Below are 17,928 nucleotides of genomic sequence, written 5' to 3' on the forward strand. Positions count from 1 at the left end.
ATTCCCTCTGCAAAGTTCACCATCCCGGCTACCGTCTGTACACAGATTTCACGATTATCTTGTCTGTAATTGGTTATTTTGTAGTGCGGGGAGAGGAGGGGGGACAACTCCGGTCCTTGAGAGCCAAAAACAGGCCAGGGGTTCAGGATGTCCACAGTGAATATGCAATGCAGGCGTTGCATGCAAATCGGTCTCCTCCATATTCCTGGTGGATATGGTGAAAACCTGGCCTGTTTGTGGCTCTCAAGGACTGGAGTTGTTCAACCCTGTTGCAGTTAACTAAGTTCCTCAGGACAGGAGCATCTGGGGACACCTGAGTCTCATGAACTATGGTCACTGATGGACAGCACCATCTCCACCTAGCCCAGAATGCAATACATTTCTACTGAATTTCATTTTGGGGCTGCTCATTCTCTTCTGCCGGGGTGAGTGACGCTGTCAGATTTCTCGGTCTGTGCTGATTATCTAAATTATAAAGAAAGGAACGCCGTGGGCCGGGAAGATAAGACACCAGCCTTCATGTTGGATAATCTGACTCTGCATATCTTTAATGAAATTCTTTAGAAGGCATCGCTGTCTCCCGACCACATCTGGCAGAATAGCTGCAGGTGACTCCAGTAAATAAGAAAAACTGATAAATCCATACCAGGAAACCACTGGCTGTATCATTATTACTATTCATATTACTGTTGTTTTCTTTCTCCTAAGCTGCCTCGAGAAGAGCATTATAATAAACATTTGGATTTACAGAAAATTGTTTTTCTAAACAGGACATTAATTCCATTTCATTTATTACATTTCCAGCATGTCCTTTTGCAAAGCCCCTAGAACGAGTTACAAGTAATTCATATAACACATAGCCACATGTAGATACAATGCACAAAACATAGCAACATAAAACCACATAACAACTTATTCCCAACAACCGCCCTCAGTCTCCCCCCACCCAAAAAAAACGAATTCTCTGACCCATCCGGACAGCCCATTCCTCCCATGGGTGGGGGAGCACCCTATCCCCAATCTTATCGTAGAGTCAAAAGTGATGATGTAAGGCATCCACACGCCTCAAACTTTATGTACAGTCAAAACTGGGACTGGATCAGCGTCTTCAGGTTCATCTGGGTGAGGTTGAAAGAAATGGAAAATGAACTACCAAGTCACCAAAAAAAAAAATTGTTAAAGATAACATGAAGACACCCAGGATCATCCTTCAGTTCTCTTGCCAATCATCTCACATTCAAACACAACGGAAAGACCACTATAAACCATTTTGGAGGTCAAAGACCGCAGCGTTATTGTAACAGTACCCGAGCTCATTAACCCCAGCATCATTTATAACAACTGAACAATCTCTAACCGGCCCCTGGTAGCTCAGCCACCACTGCCCAGCAAGCTAAAACTACCCCCAAGTCAGCAGTCCTGTAGGTCCATCGATCTCAGGCTTCCACCACAGCCAGCCAGGGGCCCACTCTCAACACATCGCATCTCCAGTCCCCTCAAAATCATCCTAGTTTCCCATCATGTGCTCGGTTACCCCCCCCACCCCCCCCCCCCCCGCTGCGACAACCGGAATACATAGCAAATAACCATAATGTTTCAAAACCAAAAAACTAGCAGAGAGAGGGAGGGCGGGTGGGGGAAGGTTCAAAGCCACAAAATTTTTATTTTAATTAGAAATGTTCATTGTATTAGACTATGGAAATGTATATTTCCTGCTATTCTGTTTAATGTAAACCGGTATGATTTACATCGGATGTAAGAATTTCGGTATATAAAAATTAAAAATAAATAAATAAATAAATAAAATAGCTGCTACCACCTGTTCTGCTCCCAAGCAAATCCTCGTGGAAGGGAAGGGGGTGCGGCTAATTTAAAAGAAACCCTATGTAGCTGGACCAGTCCAGTTGCTGAGGGTTGTTGCCCGTACAGATGCACGGGGTAGGAGAAGGCCACCAATCATCACCTTCGTAGTTCCCATCTCTTACTCATGAGATTCAGCAGCCAAGTGGGATTGGTCTCGCCAAGCTGGGAAGGAAGGGGAAGAAGGAGGAGGAGTGAGGAGGAGTGACCATATCTCGCTGACCTGGGGCTCATGTTATCTTAGGCGACCGGGGGAGGGGGTCGCAGAATCCCTACCCTTCCCTTCCCCTGCAATATTAATGCAATCTCCATTTTTTTTCTATTATTTTCTCCTCACTCGACTCCCTAGATAATTAAGCCTATGGCATCAAACCTTTTATTTTATAAAATCTTTAATCCTAGCATTCTGACTAGTTATTGTTTATTTTTATGTATATTTGAAACCTCGTTTTATTTTGATTATTTTTATGTTTATTTTAGTTGTGTAAACCGTTTTGACAAAAATTTATTTTTAAAAAACGGTATATAAATGCTTTTAAATAAATCAATAAATAAATCAATAAATCATCATAGTAGTTTGGTGAATGGTACCTTTATTGGGCTTATAAATGTTGAACAATGCAAGCTTTTGGGACTAACAAGGTCTGAGGAGTCCCTAAAGCATGCATTGTTAAATATTTGTTTGCATAAGGAGGAGATCATCCACCCAACTATTGTTATGGCTCTTTTGTAGCTGATTTTATCAGCTCTGACAGAATGGACAGGCTCTTGAACTTGCCAGCATGTGGCCTGGATCCTGCCTCAGTTTGCTCCCGGTGGTCAGAGTACAAAGTGCCAGCAGCACGGAGCTACCAGGAATGTTTGCTGCCCTGTGAATAGCGTTCTCTAGCAGAACTGCACGTGCTCCCGTGAAAACAGATGCCCAGCACAGAAAGTATTTATGTCCAATGAGATGACCCTACTAAATCATACTTTTCTGCTTTGTTCTGAATTTGTGCAAGATTGATGATTTGTGTGTGTGTGTGGGGGGGGGGGGGGGGGGGGTAATGTCACGTGAAGATTGACCCATGTGACTAAATATTTTAGGACTCCTTATAAAATTCCATTCCAATATTTCTTTATATGACTAGTCTGTGGGGGTAATAAAGCGCCATCTTACCCACATGGGTCCTCTGGAAATTGTGACTTTGGTTATAGATTTGGAAAAAGGTGACATTGCCATCATTTTTTTTCTCCTCAATATTTTCAAAGGACTGTTTTAAAATGTAAAGTGCAGATGTTCAGTGTAGAATCACCAATACCGTATTTAAAAGCTGGCATTCATTTTGTTGTGATAAAAAAAAAAAAAAGAAATTTGCAAAGCATGCATTTTTTTTTTTTTAAGATGAGCACTGTAGACCCAATGTAACGCGAGTGATGGGGTCCAAAAATGTGGTTTGCATTATATGTGAGCCCACGCTATATTGAGTTTATATATTTTGCTGTAATAGATAAGAAAGATGTGATAATCTTAGACTGTGCACTTGTGTGGGTGCCGGAAATAAAGATTTTTTATTGCTAAGAACAAAGTACTGCACTCTAGCATTATCAAAAAAATCATGAAATAACAAGATATGTATTTTAACAGTGGAAAAATTGGTAGCCATCCTTTGATCGTGTTATGAGAGATTTTGCATTATATTGAGCTGTGTTACACCGGGTCTACAGTGTGTTTTGGCCTTAACTGTACTCATTCCTATGGTAACCTAAATCCTTTCCCTCTACACTTTCCCATAGTAAAAAAATTCTATCATTGCCAATAATAAATAAAATTATAAGACAATTTACTAGAAGACGTTATTCGCATTATTGGCTCAGACAAGCAATGAGACCAATGTTTGAGCTACTAGAACGCCAGAATGCTATTGCAGCCTCTACAGTGTATTGGGATCCTCTACAAGTGACTCCGCTCCTACTTTCCCTTCTTTACTGTACATTCTCATTCTTTGGCTCCTTCTGTTTTGCTCTCTACTGCAGACAGCCTCCTCCGTTAGATGCCACTTCTACGGTAATAACAGGAGATGCTCTTTCATTCCTTTGCGTTGCAGGCTCACATGGTCAGGTGCGTCTGGAGGTGCTCCAGGCTCATCAAAGCCAGCAAGAAAGCTGAGGTGAAGGCCGCGCCCGACTTTGACGCCCCTGAAAAGGTGAGAAGTTAAGGAGACAGCGACCACTGCCTCCCGCTGCTGATCGTTTCCATAGTTGCTACCAGGTGAATGTGGGGCCATCTCCAGTTTGCATCATGCAGTGGAGGCAAGACCCCCCCATAAAAGGAGTACCTGAGACAGGGTTGACTCTAGGGGGCTACAGGGCCCAGGGAGGAACCATCCAGAGTTTGGTCCTTCCCGGAGAAGAGCAGAGGAAAGGGTAGGGGGAGGGTGGTCGTCCCCCCCCTGAGATCAAGAAGCGATCATCCTGTATCCAGCTCCTGCCCTACCAACAATCTCTCCAGGAACAGGAAATGAGGTTGGGCTGCACGGCGGGGAGGGCCAGGGTTATAATCCGAGGCGCAGGACCAAAGCACAGGAGCAGAGGCAGTCTGGGGTAATTCTGACTCTAGCCACTGCGCAACCACTTCCCTCCTGCAAGCGTGGATTGAAATGACTACTCTTCCCCAACTTCACCAGATGATCTCTTCTGGTAACAAAAGAGCATCAGTTATCATCATTTTAACCAGACCCATTTCTCGCTGACTTGTAGGAGTTCATTAGAGTTCTTAGGAAATGGCAGGAGGTCGGTGGCAAAATGAAGAGGCTGTGGAGTGACCCTTACCATGGCTTTCTCTCCCCAGGTCGTGCTGCCGTCGTACGAAGAAGCCATGCAGTTACCCTCCAAAGAACCTCCCCCCCCTTACACAGTGGCTTAAGATGTCGCCGCCTCCTTCCTCTCTCGTCTCCTGTGCCAGCACGGCCTCGCGGGTGCTGGTGAAACGACCATTTCCGCAGCCCCAGGGTGCCCCCTTCGCCCACCAGCTTTGAGTCCTGCCCCCGCTCATGATAGTTGCCTCGGATGGTAGAGCGCTAGATCTAGTGCTGCTCTGTCGCTCGTTGGGGGAGGGGGGATCTTTCACGGCAGGCGGTAAACCGGGTCCTCATTTCTCCAGAGGTACCCGCTATTCTGTTTAGCAATTATGTTTTTTTTGCAATGAATTTAGTGCTTGGGAAAGGTGCTGGACTGACAGCACTGGAAAGTCGAAAGCCCTCTGCTCCCAGAAGATATCCAAGACGAGCGGTGCAAGCTTCCCCTCTCCTGACACGCAGAGAGGGTAACTCGCTCTCAAACAGCCCACACGAGCAGCAGCGGTGCAAGCTTCCCCTCTCCTGACACGCGGAGAGGGTAACTCGCTCTCAAACAGCCCACACGAGCAGCAGCGGTGCAAGCTTCCCCTCTCCTGACACGCGGAGAGGGTAACTCGCTCTCAAACAGCCCACACGAGCAGTAAAGTCGGCCTGTGGTGTATACAATCTTAAATATAGTTCAATCTTATTTATTTGTGAAATACAAAAACCCTACCTATACAATTAAAAACTATCACACTCATACAGCATCATACACTCACACACATTAAAAATATGTTAGAAAAGATACAAATGTCCCTATTATCAAATAATCATATAACACTTTTCCCTACATATGATCAATGATTCGATAAATCCCACAAATGTACATGTGACTCAACATGTATTATATATGCACATCAGCTCTCATAAAATCCAGCTAATATAATTCCCTTCAATTATACATCCAAATATCCTCGTGTGTATCTTTTCTAATATATTTTTAATGTGTGTGAATGTACGATGCTGTATGAGTGTGATAGTTTTTAATTGTATAGGTAGGGTTTTTGTATTTCACAAATAAATAAGACTGAACTATATTTAAGATTGTATTTTCTCTGTGGGTTGGTCGTATGTAGCATTAATACCACATAAGAGAAAATAAAGTTACCTTCAGTGTTGTTGATACTGTAAGTGTATAAGAGGCATGCAGCCCCAAAAATTTGTTTCGTGCATTTTTTTTTTTTTGGAGGGCTTATTTGCCCCTGAGGTTTATGTCATTTTGGTTCCTTTACTTAAACAAAATACATAATAACCCCCCCCCACCCAAAAAAAACCAAACAAACCAGGAGGGATTCTCCGGGACTCGCCCTGTCCTGTAAATGATGCTGGCACCGGGAAGCAACCCGACCCCCACTTATCCCATCCATGAGGGTCCTGAGCAATAAAACAGGCAAGAGAGATGTCCGCTGAGCTCCTGCCCCCCCCCCCCTCCCCAGGTCTTCTCTTTAAAATGGCGCTGGTCAGCCCTGAGACCAGCGCCATAGTGACTTAAAAATGGTGCTAGCCTCAGGTCTGGCCAACATCCTACAAGAAAATGGCAGCGGCCGGCCCACGAGACCGGCGCCACTTTAGAGAGATGGACCAAGGAGGCAGGTGGCAAGCGGGCCTTCTGTCCCTTTTACTGCCCAGGGGGGCCGGGACAGTTTCTGGTCCTGGTGGCTTTCCAGGAGGGAGGGGCCACGGGACGGGGCGGGTCGTGGGGCGAGTTCCGGAGCAGGCCACATTGAAGCCTCGGTGGATATTTTTTTTCTTTTTTCCAAAATGAAACCAAGCAAACCAACTCAAATTTTTAGATTTTTTTTTCTTTTGTTCCATTTTGAAAATGTAATGAAATGAAATGAGAAATGTCAAAGGACCACACATCCCTTTTGTACGCAGACTCTACCATGAATTTTCAAGGTGAACCTATGTGTGAAATCAGCCAAGGATGTGTACACATTCACCTGCGTAACGTTACATCTCCTCCTCAGAGGGCGTGACTTACGGATGTACAATTACATGTACACTTTTTAAAATTATGCGCACAAGTGCCAACTCCAACCCCTCCCCCTCAGAACCCCTCTCCTCGGCGTGTGTACAACTACGCGTGTAACTGGATTACGTGTGCACTTTTATGTGCATCGAGGCCCTGGTCAGTTTTAGAACAGCCTGGTTCTTTGCACGTAATTACCCCCCTCGCTGCCCCACCACAGAACAGGTACAGCACAGGCGGCAGCAGCGCAAGCTTCACACGCACAGTGCCCCACCACAAAAAAAAAAGCTACAGCACAGGCAAATAGGCCTCCTGCCCCAAATGCTGTATTCGGTAAGTTGGCATTTAGCTGTGGAACAACCTGCAGTTCTCAAGGTCAACTGGATTATTTCAGACCCTCTGTCCATTTCAACCTGGTGAAATACTTACCCTGCCAAGAGGAATACAAAGCAAGAGCCCCATCCATGCCATGGATTTCTTAACCTCACAATAGGGCTGCGCAGGGTCGTACAGGTAACATGGGGCCCACTCGGTAACAGCAGTAAACTGCTGGGATTTGAAGGACTTCTGGCTTCCAGTCCCGGCTCCTTTTCAGGAGAAAGGTTGGATATTTTCTCCCTTTCTCTCAGGTTTACTCATCCCCTGATTTGAAACTTAATAGAATAACTGTGCAGTTTCTCATTATGGCAAAGCCTCTTAACGTAAAGCCATCATCGTTATAACAGAGCAACACGAAGCAGGATGGCAGGTCCTAGCTGCAAGGCCCATCTAGTCCTGCCGTTTTCCCTTTCCAGCTGCAATGCCACAGACCCCCAGCTGATCTCTGCTCTTATCCTTTCTTCCATGCAGCTAAGGATGCTCTGCTCTTGTCCCAGGTTTTCTTGAATTCTGCTACTGTTTTTGCCTCTGTCCCTTCCCCGGGGGGGTGGCCTCCTGCAGGTGGAGAAATATTTTCTTGCATTACTCCTGGGACTTCCCCCCATCCTGTTTTGCTGGAGTGAAGCAGCTTTAAATCAAATGTATTACTTGGCTTCCAGCCTGCCTTATAAAAAAGTGCTGCTCGCTCAGATAACGGTGGTCTTTCTGTCCCCCTTGGAAACAAATGTACAATCAGCGGTAGCTGCATCAGAGTTTCCGAACCTCCCCGTCTTGGGAGCCGCACCTGTTTTGGTTAAATAAAAAAAAAAATAATAATAACCATTTATCTGCTTTGTCCCTGCAGATACTCCAGTGAAATGTATTACATTAAGGGGATTACATGTCCTGTTGCTCAAATCTCCATCATAAAAAAGACAAAATAGCAAATCGAGACAGTTGACATTAAGGACCCCCCCTTATTTGGTCTGATTTTCATTTCATTTCCGAAGCATTAAAAGATTTTGAAAGCACCACTTACACAGCCACTCCCCTTACTCTGCTTCTCTGTGAATTGGGTCATTCTCGGACCGATCCGTACCAGAAGCCCATGCCAGCATCCACACTGAAACACGGCGTGCATGCATAACCAAAGAGCAAAGGACTTTTTCTTTGTTTTTTTCCCAGAAAAACAAGTACGGCAGTGGTACATGGTATATTATTCCAAGAAACCTGGAGTATTAACTCCCAGAGAGCAGGCCAAGATCCAAGAACAGCGTAGAGCATTCAATCCAATTAGCGCTGCTGTCTTAAGGCTTTTTTTTCCCATTGGGACGTGCGTTTGGTCTGTGTACTTCTGACTTAAGGTGGCTTCCTCGGAAATCAGCAGATCATATCTGCTGAAACTGTATGGGAAATGCGCTCTTGATCTTATTCCCTCATGGTTGGCAAAAGGAAGGAAGGTTTTCCCTGTGGGTACAGAGGGCTTATCTTTGAGGTGAGGGCTGCTGGAGATCATCAGCTTCTGCAATGTGCTGGTTCTTTCTCCTCAGAGATATATTTCCATGTGAATTGCTTCTAATGTGTGAACTTGTAGTTCTGGTCCATAATTTCATTATGAATAAACAGCTTGATATATGCCTGTGCTCTTTCTTTCCCCCCCATTTCCTACCTAAGTTAAGGTTCAATGGTAGCAGCCTCTTTCCTCAAAGCGATCCCTGGCATCGCTGGATCGGTATCATACTCTGTTTTTAAATCCAGTCTTTTTGTTCACTGAGCCATATTTGGTGAGTATGGTCCTTAATTCGGTATCTGCATAACCTGTCTCATGAGGGGCTGGGGGGGGGGTCGTTGAACTTAATGCCCCCACATTTGGGAATTTTGGGTAACACAAGTGGACTTTCACATGTCACCTTCTACAATATTAGCTGCTTCTAATAAAAGATTTTTAAAAAATTGTTGTAATCTAAATCCTGATGGAGCCATGCTATCTCTGGAATATGTTTGCTTAAAAACCCAACATGCTATGTCATGGAAAAGTTGTACATGTTTTAATGATATGTAGAGAAACCTGTACATAAGACAAGCTTATCCCAAATGATTTGATTACACAACAAATTCCACTAGATTAAATCCTTGTTCCGAACCCAGCTGTTTGGTTTAACCATCCTTAGCAACCATGCCAACTGGGTAATATTCAGGTTTGGTAATTAGACTAATCAGGAGAGTCATCACAGGTTGTTTCGTGTCGTCATTCTGACTCGACATTTTAGCTTTTTTTCAATTTACAAATCCATGCTATTTGTTTGATGATTTAAAAATGCTGATTTCCAGTTATTTAAGAAAAAAAAGATGTTAGCATTTTAATATAATCTACTTGAGATTGACAAGGGAGGGGAAGAGGGACATTGAAACTGATGAGGTTAACTGAGACATGTAGGCAGCTTCCATTAAACAAGACTCACCCTAAAGGCAGAGCTGAAAGTTCTGAATTGTTTCACCATTCTCCAACCTTCGTCCCATGCGCTGTCATTTTGCTAGCACCTCTGTTGGGTCTCTTGGGTGGGACGCACCTAGGATCTCAATTCTGAGCTTCTGGTGTCATAGCCAACATGAGCTAGTGAAAGGGGTGATGTGTGTGTGTGGGGGCGGTGGCTGTATGATTTTATTTTACAGTCGCACGTCTAGCATAAGCTTTTCAAAGAGCTTGAAGACACTTCACGGCAACTGACGCCAAATTTGTTTTGGTCTAGACCGTTTGAAAGCCACACTTAAGAGTGCAGCACGCCCCCAGGTAGCAAGCTCATCGTAGGATTCCAAGCCAACGGCCCATTCCTCACACTGGCTGGGGCTGGAGTGTAGCGGAAAGATTGGCTGCAATGCTTGGGCAAAAAAGAGGTAGCCAGCTAGTGTCCTCCAGAAATACCTGCTGCTCCTCGTGTGTCACCCTGAGCAAGCATGTATACCATAAGAGAACCCTTCAGGTTCATTGGTAAGTGCAGAAGGCCATCGCTGGTGAGTCCCAGTTCATGACCTGCAGCTAGACTGGAGAGATCTAGTCATGAGGGTGGCCCCGTCGCATTGTATTCTCATAATCTCAGCCTTGTCCTGCATCAAGAGAGCTGGGCTGTCTCAAGTCCATGTTAGATCAGCAATGAATAAAGTAGTGGTGAAGTCTCTGGAAAGCAAAGCAGAGTGAAAGTTTTAATGTAACCTGCTCACCTGCCCCTAACTGATCTCCGCAGCTTACCTGCTCTTCCGTTTCCATTCCTCCACTTCTTACCCACTCAGAATGGGAAATGAAATGTCCTCCTAAGCAGGGGAAACTGAAGTCATGCTCCTTCTGAATTTACCATAGACTCAGAGCCGCTCCACTACTGCAGAAACTGGCTCCTTTGATCAAAGGAGTGAGTTGCTGCTGGCGCAGGGGGACCATGTAGCTCCATGTCTGGGGGGAACGAGCTGAGCCAGTCCTGGTTTTCAGCTCACGACATGCATGGAGACGTAATTCCTGCTTTCCTTAGGGTTCTCAATAGAGATATCATAACTCTCCCTCCCTGCATGCAGTGGCTCAGCTTGTCCCCACTGGACACGGAAATATGTGGTCACCTTTATAGAGAAATGACCTTAGTGCTGCTGCTAGGACTTCAGTCCTGCTTCCTGTGCTCCTGATGCTTGCCCGGTCTCCATACTATTGGTAGCCACACAGTTCTGTATAAAGCAGAGCAAAACCAATGACCAGACTTCTCTCGGCTGGCTCAGCTGAAGCTGCTTCTAACAAAAAAAAAAATAAATAAAAATGTTCTTTGATTAGCGAAGTGAAAAAAAAAAATAAACATGACAAGAGAGTCAGAACAGGAGTTGATTTATGCAAACACTGTGGCCAGAATATTTTCAGATGCCCGTTCCCACTGGAAGGGTCCTTTCATGCATGTAGGTGTGTTCACAAGTTATAGCGCTGTTACCTGAGGCATTTCCCTCTGATATTCATAAAGCTAAGGGTAACCGCTCCGTAGCCTGACTTTGCTTGGCTGACTCGGTCCTTCATCCTTCAGTGGTAAACAAAATACATGCTAATGAGAGCGGGGGCAATAACTGTATCCATAAGGCATTTTGGACAAAAATGGGCAGACGGCCAGCAAAATCTAAAGGCCCATAAGGAAACACTCAGGCATTCTCCTGGCGGAAAAAGCTTACTGCATGGTTCAATCTGCCTCAGCAAAAGAATTCTTAAATAAGAGGACAATTTTCCAAGCAGTTTACGCAGGTATAAAGTGTTTTCCCTCAGAGCCTGACTGACGCAGCTTTTCTCCCATGGACACAGAATGGGAAAAACAGAGCTCTAGTCACTCAGACCCTCAATATAGCTAAAAATCAACTTCTCAGAACCAGGGCTGGGATGATGAGACTTCATTCACAACTATCTGGGTCATTCCCCACCCCACTCCCATTTCATATCTGCTTCTGCCCCTCAAAACACCTAGGCCTAGATTCATCAAATGCTATAAATATAGTGGAAATAGCGGCCACAATGAAAAAGGGTGCTATGCACCATCACGATTTATACCACTGTGAACTCCTCTTTTACCTTTCATCGCTCCAAATGACAGAAAAATCTTCAGTGATATCACCATTGCTGTTCATACCTCTGACTGTGTATGTAAAACTGCCCTCCCCCCAAAAAAAACCTCCCCCTGAGTTACTAGTGCCGCCTCTTACAGTGGTATAAATAATAAACTTACATATGGGTTGTTCTCGCGATAAAAACCTTTTCGGTCAGTAATGTACAGCTAATGAAAACTCCTCCCACTTGCATAACTAAAGTCACATTTGCATATTAGTAATGCTAGTGTTAAGGCCCTAATGCGAAATGATAAATGAGCCAGCTAGTTTGGTCTTTGCAGTGACAATCCTAGGTCAGGGCCATCCACCAGAGATCCTTCTGGAATCCTACAATCAGGGACCCTAAATCTGGTTAAGCAAGAGGTCAATTTTCATAGGGCTTAAGAGCTAACTGTGAGAGGGAGAATTTCCCTGGGCTGAGTGCTTGAATTTAGGCTCCTACTTTCATTAGGATCCTAAATTTGTTGCGTCGAGAGGTGGAACCTTGGGCTGAGGTGGGGTTGACGCAACCCATAGGTAAGGACCTACAGGTCTCCACCGTTGGCAGGTGGAGTGGGCTGAAAGACAGAGGCCGCTGGAGCTTCACCTATACCAGCCCTCGTTCCCTGCGGGTTGAGCCTTTGGGTGCCGGGGCTAGCAGGACTTTAGGTGGGCCTCTGTGTTGAAGTAGTTGGTTCAGCCCAGAGACAGCAGATGAGAGATGGTACAGTCTTACTCTGGACTGGGTAATGTCCTGGAAACTCAGGCATGGAACGGAGACAGACAGGGGTCACTCAAGCAAAAGTAGGCCGAAGCCTGAAGAAACCACGTCCAGGGAGTAAGCTGAAGAGGCATCCAAGGGAGATAGTCAAGAGTGTAGTCAAGCAAGGCAGAGATCTGATCACGGAGATGGTCAAGAGCGTAGTCAGGCAAAGCAGAAGTCTGGGTCTGGAGATAGGCAATGGCGTAGTCGGACGAAGCAGTGGTCTGGGTCTGGAGATAGGCAGTAGCGTAGTCAGGCAAGGTGAATGTCTGGGCTTGGAGAGAATCAATGGTGAAGTCAGGCGAAGCAAAGTCAAAGTCCGTGTAATCAATCTGAGGAATGAAGCAAGGTAGGAACAAGGAGACAGGAACCAGGAACAATGAGGAACAGGAACACAAGGATGAGACAAATCTCTAGAAGGCAATGAGTACTCGACCAGTGAGGGGACCTGTTGCAAAGGCAACGATAGGGAGCACAGCCGGAGCTTAAATACCGTAGTTAAGTTGACATCATCATCCGGGCCCGCGGCTAGGTTTCCATCCCGGTCCCTATTTAAGGATCAATGGCGCGCGTGGGCCTAGGGAGGGGCATGGCATGAGTAGCAGCAACTCTCTGCAGGCCGCACGAAGAGGCCTGACGAGAAGTGGTAGCAGGACCAGGAGCGCCGGGGACTGTGGCAGGGCCGGAGGCGCCGGGGACTGTGGCAGGGCCGGAGGCACCGGGGGAGGCCCAAGGATGGAGCTGACGGCCCACCGCTGCCAGCGAGGAGGAACCAGAAGCTGGAGTCACTGTGTAAAGGTGAGGGGGCCGTGCCGCGGGTCTCACACGGATGGCAAGCATAACAAAATTTAGGACCCTAAAAGTGAGTGGTAGCTACAGGGCACTTAGTTATCTCTAATGTAACCAATGATTAGAAAAGATTCCTGCTGCTGAAAGCTCTTCATTGAGCCTGCAGCCCCCATAGCCTGTTTCCCCTAAAGCATGGCATATGAGGTCACATAGAGAAACATCATAGAATCTATTTTTTACCCACTATATACACATTCAGGATTTATATATATTGTGTATGTTCAACATTATCCTGATTAGTACGGATTCTTTTTCATAGCGGCAGACATCTATGTAAGTTAAGAGCCTAAGTCTAGGATAATGGATAGAAGGCCTACATTTAGGCCCCGGCTAGTGCCATTTTCTTGAATGGAAGAAATTGATATGGTGCCGGCCTTAATTTGCTGGCACCATTTACAACCATAACACCAGCAGGACAGCAGCAACTAAGGATCACTCCTGCCCCATAAGAAAAAAAAGACTTGGGGTAAGAATATCCAGGGAGCCTGGATAAGTTTGAGGGAGAGTCCGGGAGGGGTTTGCATTTATTTTAAGGTTGTTTGTTTTGTTTGTTTATTTATTTATTTATTTATTTTTGCAGTGGGGGTGACCAGACATTATTTTTGTTTATTTTTTTCGTTTCAATTAAAATGAAACACAAACGAAATAGAAAAAAAAAAGCAAAAGAAATAAATGTGTCTGCGCTCCTGGTGTCTTGATGTGCTCATCAGTACTTGTTGATGAGGAAATGCCATTCCTGGGATTCTTTGCTCATTCTTCACCCTGACACAAGGCACCTGAAGTTCTGTAGTTACCTAGTAAGACAGACAGTTGCTCACAAAGTATCATGATATTCTGTAGGTAGGAATTTAAAAAAACTTCGCTGTGTGAAAAGCACGTTTTCAAAGGAGCCCCAGTGAGACCTGATAAAATGTATAGGTGTATTGTGAGTTTCTAGTCAGTGGAGGGTTAGGTGCTAGACAGGAAATGCTTTCGGTTTTCTGAAATGCTGAATGATTTGGCCAAGTCCGGTTTCACGGGAGCGGACAGACGTGCATCTGCTTGCAAGGTAAGCCACCAAGGTCTCAATGCTGCATTTCACTGTGATGAAAGGCCCTTTTTCAAGTGAAGCTGCCTGGCCTTTCAGTCTGATTTACTGAAGTTTTCACTTTCAAATGTGACCCAGCTCACAATAATGATAAAAAAAAGGAACGAGCTCTCTGCCCATTGACTCCCTTACCACCTGCCTCACATGCCATTTGTAAGAACTTCTTTTCAAAGTACCACTACCCTTTTCTCTGGCAACAAATCCTGTGAACGTAAATCCTGATGCCTGTAAGAACAACTTCCCGGGGCTTCCTCTGCATATGGATCTCGGTATATGACGAGGCATGCAAGCCTCCTGCACACTCTGCCATGTAGCACATTTTTGCACCGTGGGACGTGGCAGTGCCACAGCTCGTGTTTGTCCGCATTGCTCATGCATCACCTTCAGATGGCTTTGGTGCACTGCAGATGGTTAAAACGTTTAGGGGCTTGCAAACAATTTCCCTCTTCTTCCCCTCCCCTCCCCCCCACCTCCTGGATTCACCACAGCTCTCCGTTAGCCTAAGTCACATTTTTTTTTCCTCTTTAAAATAGGCAGATTGTGGTAATCCATGCCCACCACCAGTCTTTTCTGCTGGACTGAACTGAATTTCGTATCCCATGCAGCATTTCCAGTCAATCCCTGTGTCATTCAGAGATTTTGCTTCCCCAGTCCTAAACCCTGACTGGTAAAAGATTACGTTTACAGGCACAGAATGGGAGAGGATCATTTCTAAATCACTACCTAGCAGCCCTGTGTTCCCATGCAAAATGAAAGCTGTGGGACGGAGCTTAGAAAGCCCAGATGGGACCACGCGCGCAGGATGAGGAAGAGTCGGTCTGGATCTGGTTTTCATGTAATTACGAGCCTATTGAAGCAGCAGTGGGTGACATTTCAATCTTGCTGTATTGCGTCCTTTGAACTGTACACGTGCCACAGACCGGCACGGCAGCCCAGTAAGTTAAACACTCCTAGCTTGGTGAAGGCCACCATTAAACATAAGCAGCACGGAATGAAAAATTGTTTTCACTGGATGGCACGTTGGTGCTCCTGATGCCTTCCACGACACACACGGTGGCGGCCTGAGGTGATGACCACTCTCTGACAAAGATCTAGGCAGGTGAAGAATTTTATATTTCACGATGCTTCCCGGAAACTGATGTCCTGGCTGCTTGGCAGTGGGTCACATGGCACACGATTCTCAAAGCAATGCTGTCAAACCGCCAGTTCCTCCTTATTTTTGTGATGGATTCATCAAATAGTGACTGACCACTTCCCCTGTCCTGTTGCCCAAAATATGGCCCCTTTGCAGGCTATCACTTTATTGCTTTTCCATGGGAGTTCATGGATTTTCTTTTTCGCTATAAGCCTCAATAGCAGGTCTAAATTTCGCCAGATAAGACTTATCCCGCTAACTAGCACTTTTTACGGGGATATTCAGCAGCATAGCTGCACTGCCGAGTATCCCTTGTAAGTTAGCTGAATAAATCTTATACAACTAACTTACTTAGCTGTTTATGAATATCTACCTCTTTGTTTACATCATGCTGGATGGGACAGGACACAAAGCCACAAACGTTTTTGCTGTCTCCTTGTAAATTTAAAACAAGAGCACAAATCCCTGTCTTGGTGGCCACGGCTCTCTCACCCTCCCTAACCTTTTTCGCTCCCTTAAGGCCTGGGGCAGAGTCCCCGGTGGGGCTGTAAACCAGTATTCTGACCTTTGCGGGTCACAAGTGGCTTTTGTTTGGCTCCTCCCTCAAGCCATGTCCGAGTCAGGCCCTTCAGCCTGCCTAGGCTTACCCAGTTCTGCCTTTAAATGGGATGTGCTGTCCCGCACTACAATACGAATTCTTTACTTGACCTTCCAGTCGTCTGCCGCATTGCTGTTCATGTCATTGTCTTTAAAGTTATAAAAGCAGCTGAGGTAATCCACAGCCACTCCTGGCCCTGTTTGACCCTCGTGGCTTTAAGAAGCAGCGTTAAGTAATTCATTCTGGAGCCAGTTCCCTTCTGCCTCAGGACCACACAATTTGATTTCTCCCCTTCCAAAAGTTTAGCCACAGGGCCATTTTTTTTTTTTTTTTAGGGGAAGGGGAGGAGGAATTTGCTGAATTCCCAGATCCTTACTGAGCCTCTGAGAATGTCAGTGTTCTTTCTAAACCTAGAAAACCAGCTCTCAGCCTCCTGGGACCAAGGCAGGGGCTGGTCTAACCCCTCAACATATCCACTTTCAACCTATATTTTTTTAATGTCCTTACACACACACACACACACACACCCCCAGATGTGTAGGAGGTTGGATTCCTGCCTCTCCTAGAAGTGGCGGTGAGTTATTACCTGGGGGTCAAACCTGCTCCTGCCACTCCGCACGCCGCCGTCTCCAGCATCTCAGCAACCATGGGCAAGGTCCTCCTCCTCCTCCCTGCTCTCCTGCTCTCTCTGCTCGTTCGCCTCCAGGACCGGAGGGTTTGCGGAGCCCTTCCTCAGCAAAGAGGTGAGGAGACCTTCTCTGGAGCCCCTAGAAACCTCTCCCCCCCCCCCCCCCCCCCCCCCAGCCCGTCATAGAAAGCTGCGGACTAGCCAAAAAGCATCAACCCTTCGCTGCTTTCCTAACGCTTTCTGATCTCTGACCCTCTGCTCCCCATCTGCCCTTGTAGGTAGCCCCCTGGGCCTGGGTATTTCAAACCTATTTGGAAGGATTTTTTTTTTTTTGCTAACATATCCTAAAATGATTCAGAAGCTCTACCATTAACGTTTCCTAAGGAGAAATGCTGCGTGCATTTATGGAACGGCAAGATATTGGGGTTGGGGGGAAAGGATCTGTATGCTGGCCCTGCCATCCACTTTTAAACATCTATTTATGTGTCTGCTGCTCAGTTTGCTTTCTGTCAAGGGACCAAGATTTCAAAAATGCCTCTTTTACAACTTTTCAAGCATCAAATTCCTTTTTCATCAAGCAAGCGGGACTAATTATGTGCTCATAGGAGGTAATTTTCAAAGGAGTTACACATGTAATTGTAACAGACTATCTAGTAATTTTAAAAAGCCATTTACATGCATAAAGTGCACTTGCACGGGTAAAACCTGTTGAAAATCCAGTGACATATACTGTAGCAATTTTCAAAATCCCGCTTACATGGGTAAAGTGCATTTGCATGTATAAATCCTTTTGAAAATTACTCCTTAGGCGGTAACTTTCAAACGGGCACACGGGTGCACATATACACGTGTGTGTCAGTGCATGCCCAGATACATGCCAGTTTTATAACATGCGTGCACATGCATGTGCATTTTATAAAGTAGCCTAGGCGTGCATACATGTGCACCTAATTTTAAGCTTGGGCGTGCCTGGCAGGATAAGTCGGTTTACAGACACGCAGGTGAGGGTATTTTATATATAACAGACGCGCATCCAGCCAGTGACCAGTTTCACCAATTCATCCACCAGTTTGCCCAGTGTTCAGCTAGGTCCTCCAACCCCTCACCCCCCCAGTTAACCCAGACCCCTCAAACACTTCACAAGTGCCTGTACATTTTATTTTTCATGCACAGCAGAAGGAAGGTTACGCAGCACTGGACC

At 45.7% G+C, this 17,928-nt stretch overlaps 2 protein-coding genes across 2 annotated transcripts in view; both read left to right on the top strand.

The window, feature by feature from the left end:
• LAPTM5 (lysosomal protein transmembrane 5) overlaps positions 1-8,704 on the top strand; it is a 36,245-nt gene extending 27,541 nt beyond the window's left edge. Inside the window, exons 7-8 of the mRNA XM_029571144.1 lie at positions 3,948-4,046; positions 4,691-8,704. Coding sequence (XP_029427004.1) covers positions 3,948-4,046; positions 4,691-4,765 — 174 coding nt within the window. The 3' untranslated portion in view covers positions 4,766-8,704. The remainder of the gene's footprint in view (positions 1-3,947; positions 4,047-4,690) is intronic.
• The window catches only part of MATN1 (matrilin 1), a 41,183-nt gene continuing 28,021 nt past the window's right edge, over positions 4,767-17,928 (top strand). The window contains exon 1 of the mRNA XM_029619080.1: positions 4,767-4,851. Coding sequence (XP_029474940.1) covers positions 4,767-4,851 — 85 coding nt within the window. The remainder of the gene's footprint in view (positions 4,852-17,928) is intronic.

The sequence above is a fragment of the Rhinatrema bivittatum genome, chromosome 11 (genome assembly GCF_901001135.1).
Source record: "Rhinatrema bivittatum chromosome 11, aRhiBiv1.1, whole genome shotgun sequence".
NCBI classification, from domain to species: domain Eukaryota; kingdom Metazoa; phylum Chordata; class Amphibia; order Gymnophiona; family Rhinatrematidae; genus Rhinatrema; species Rhinatrema bivittatum.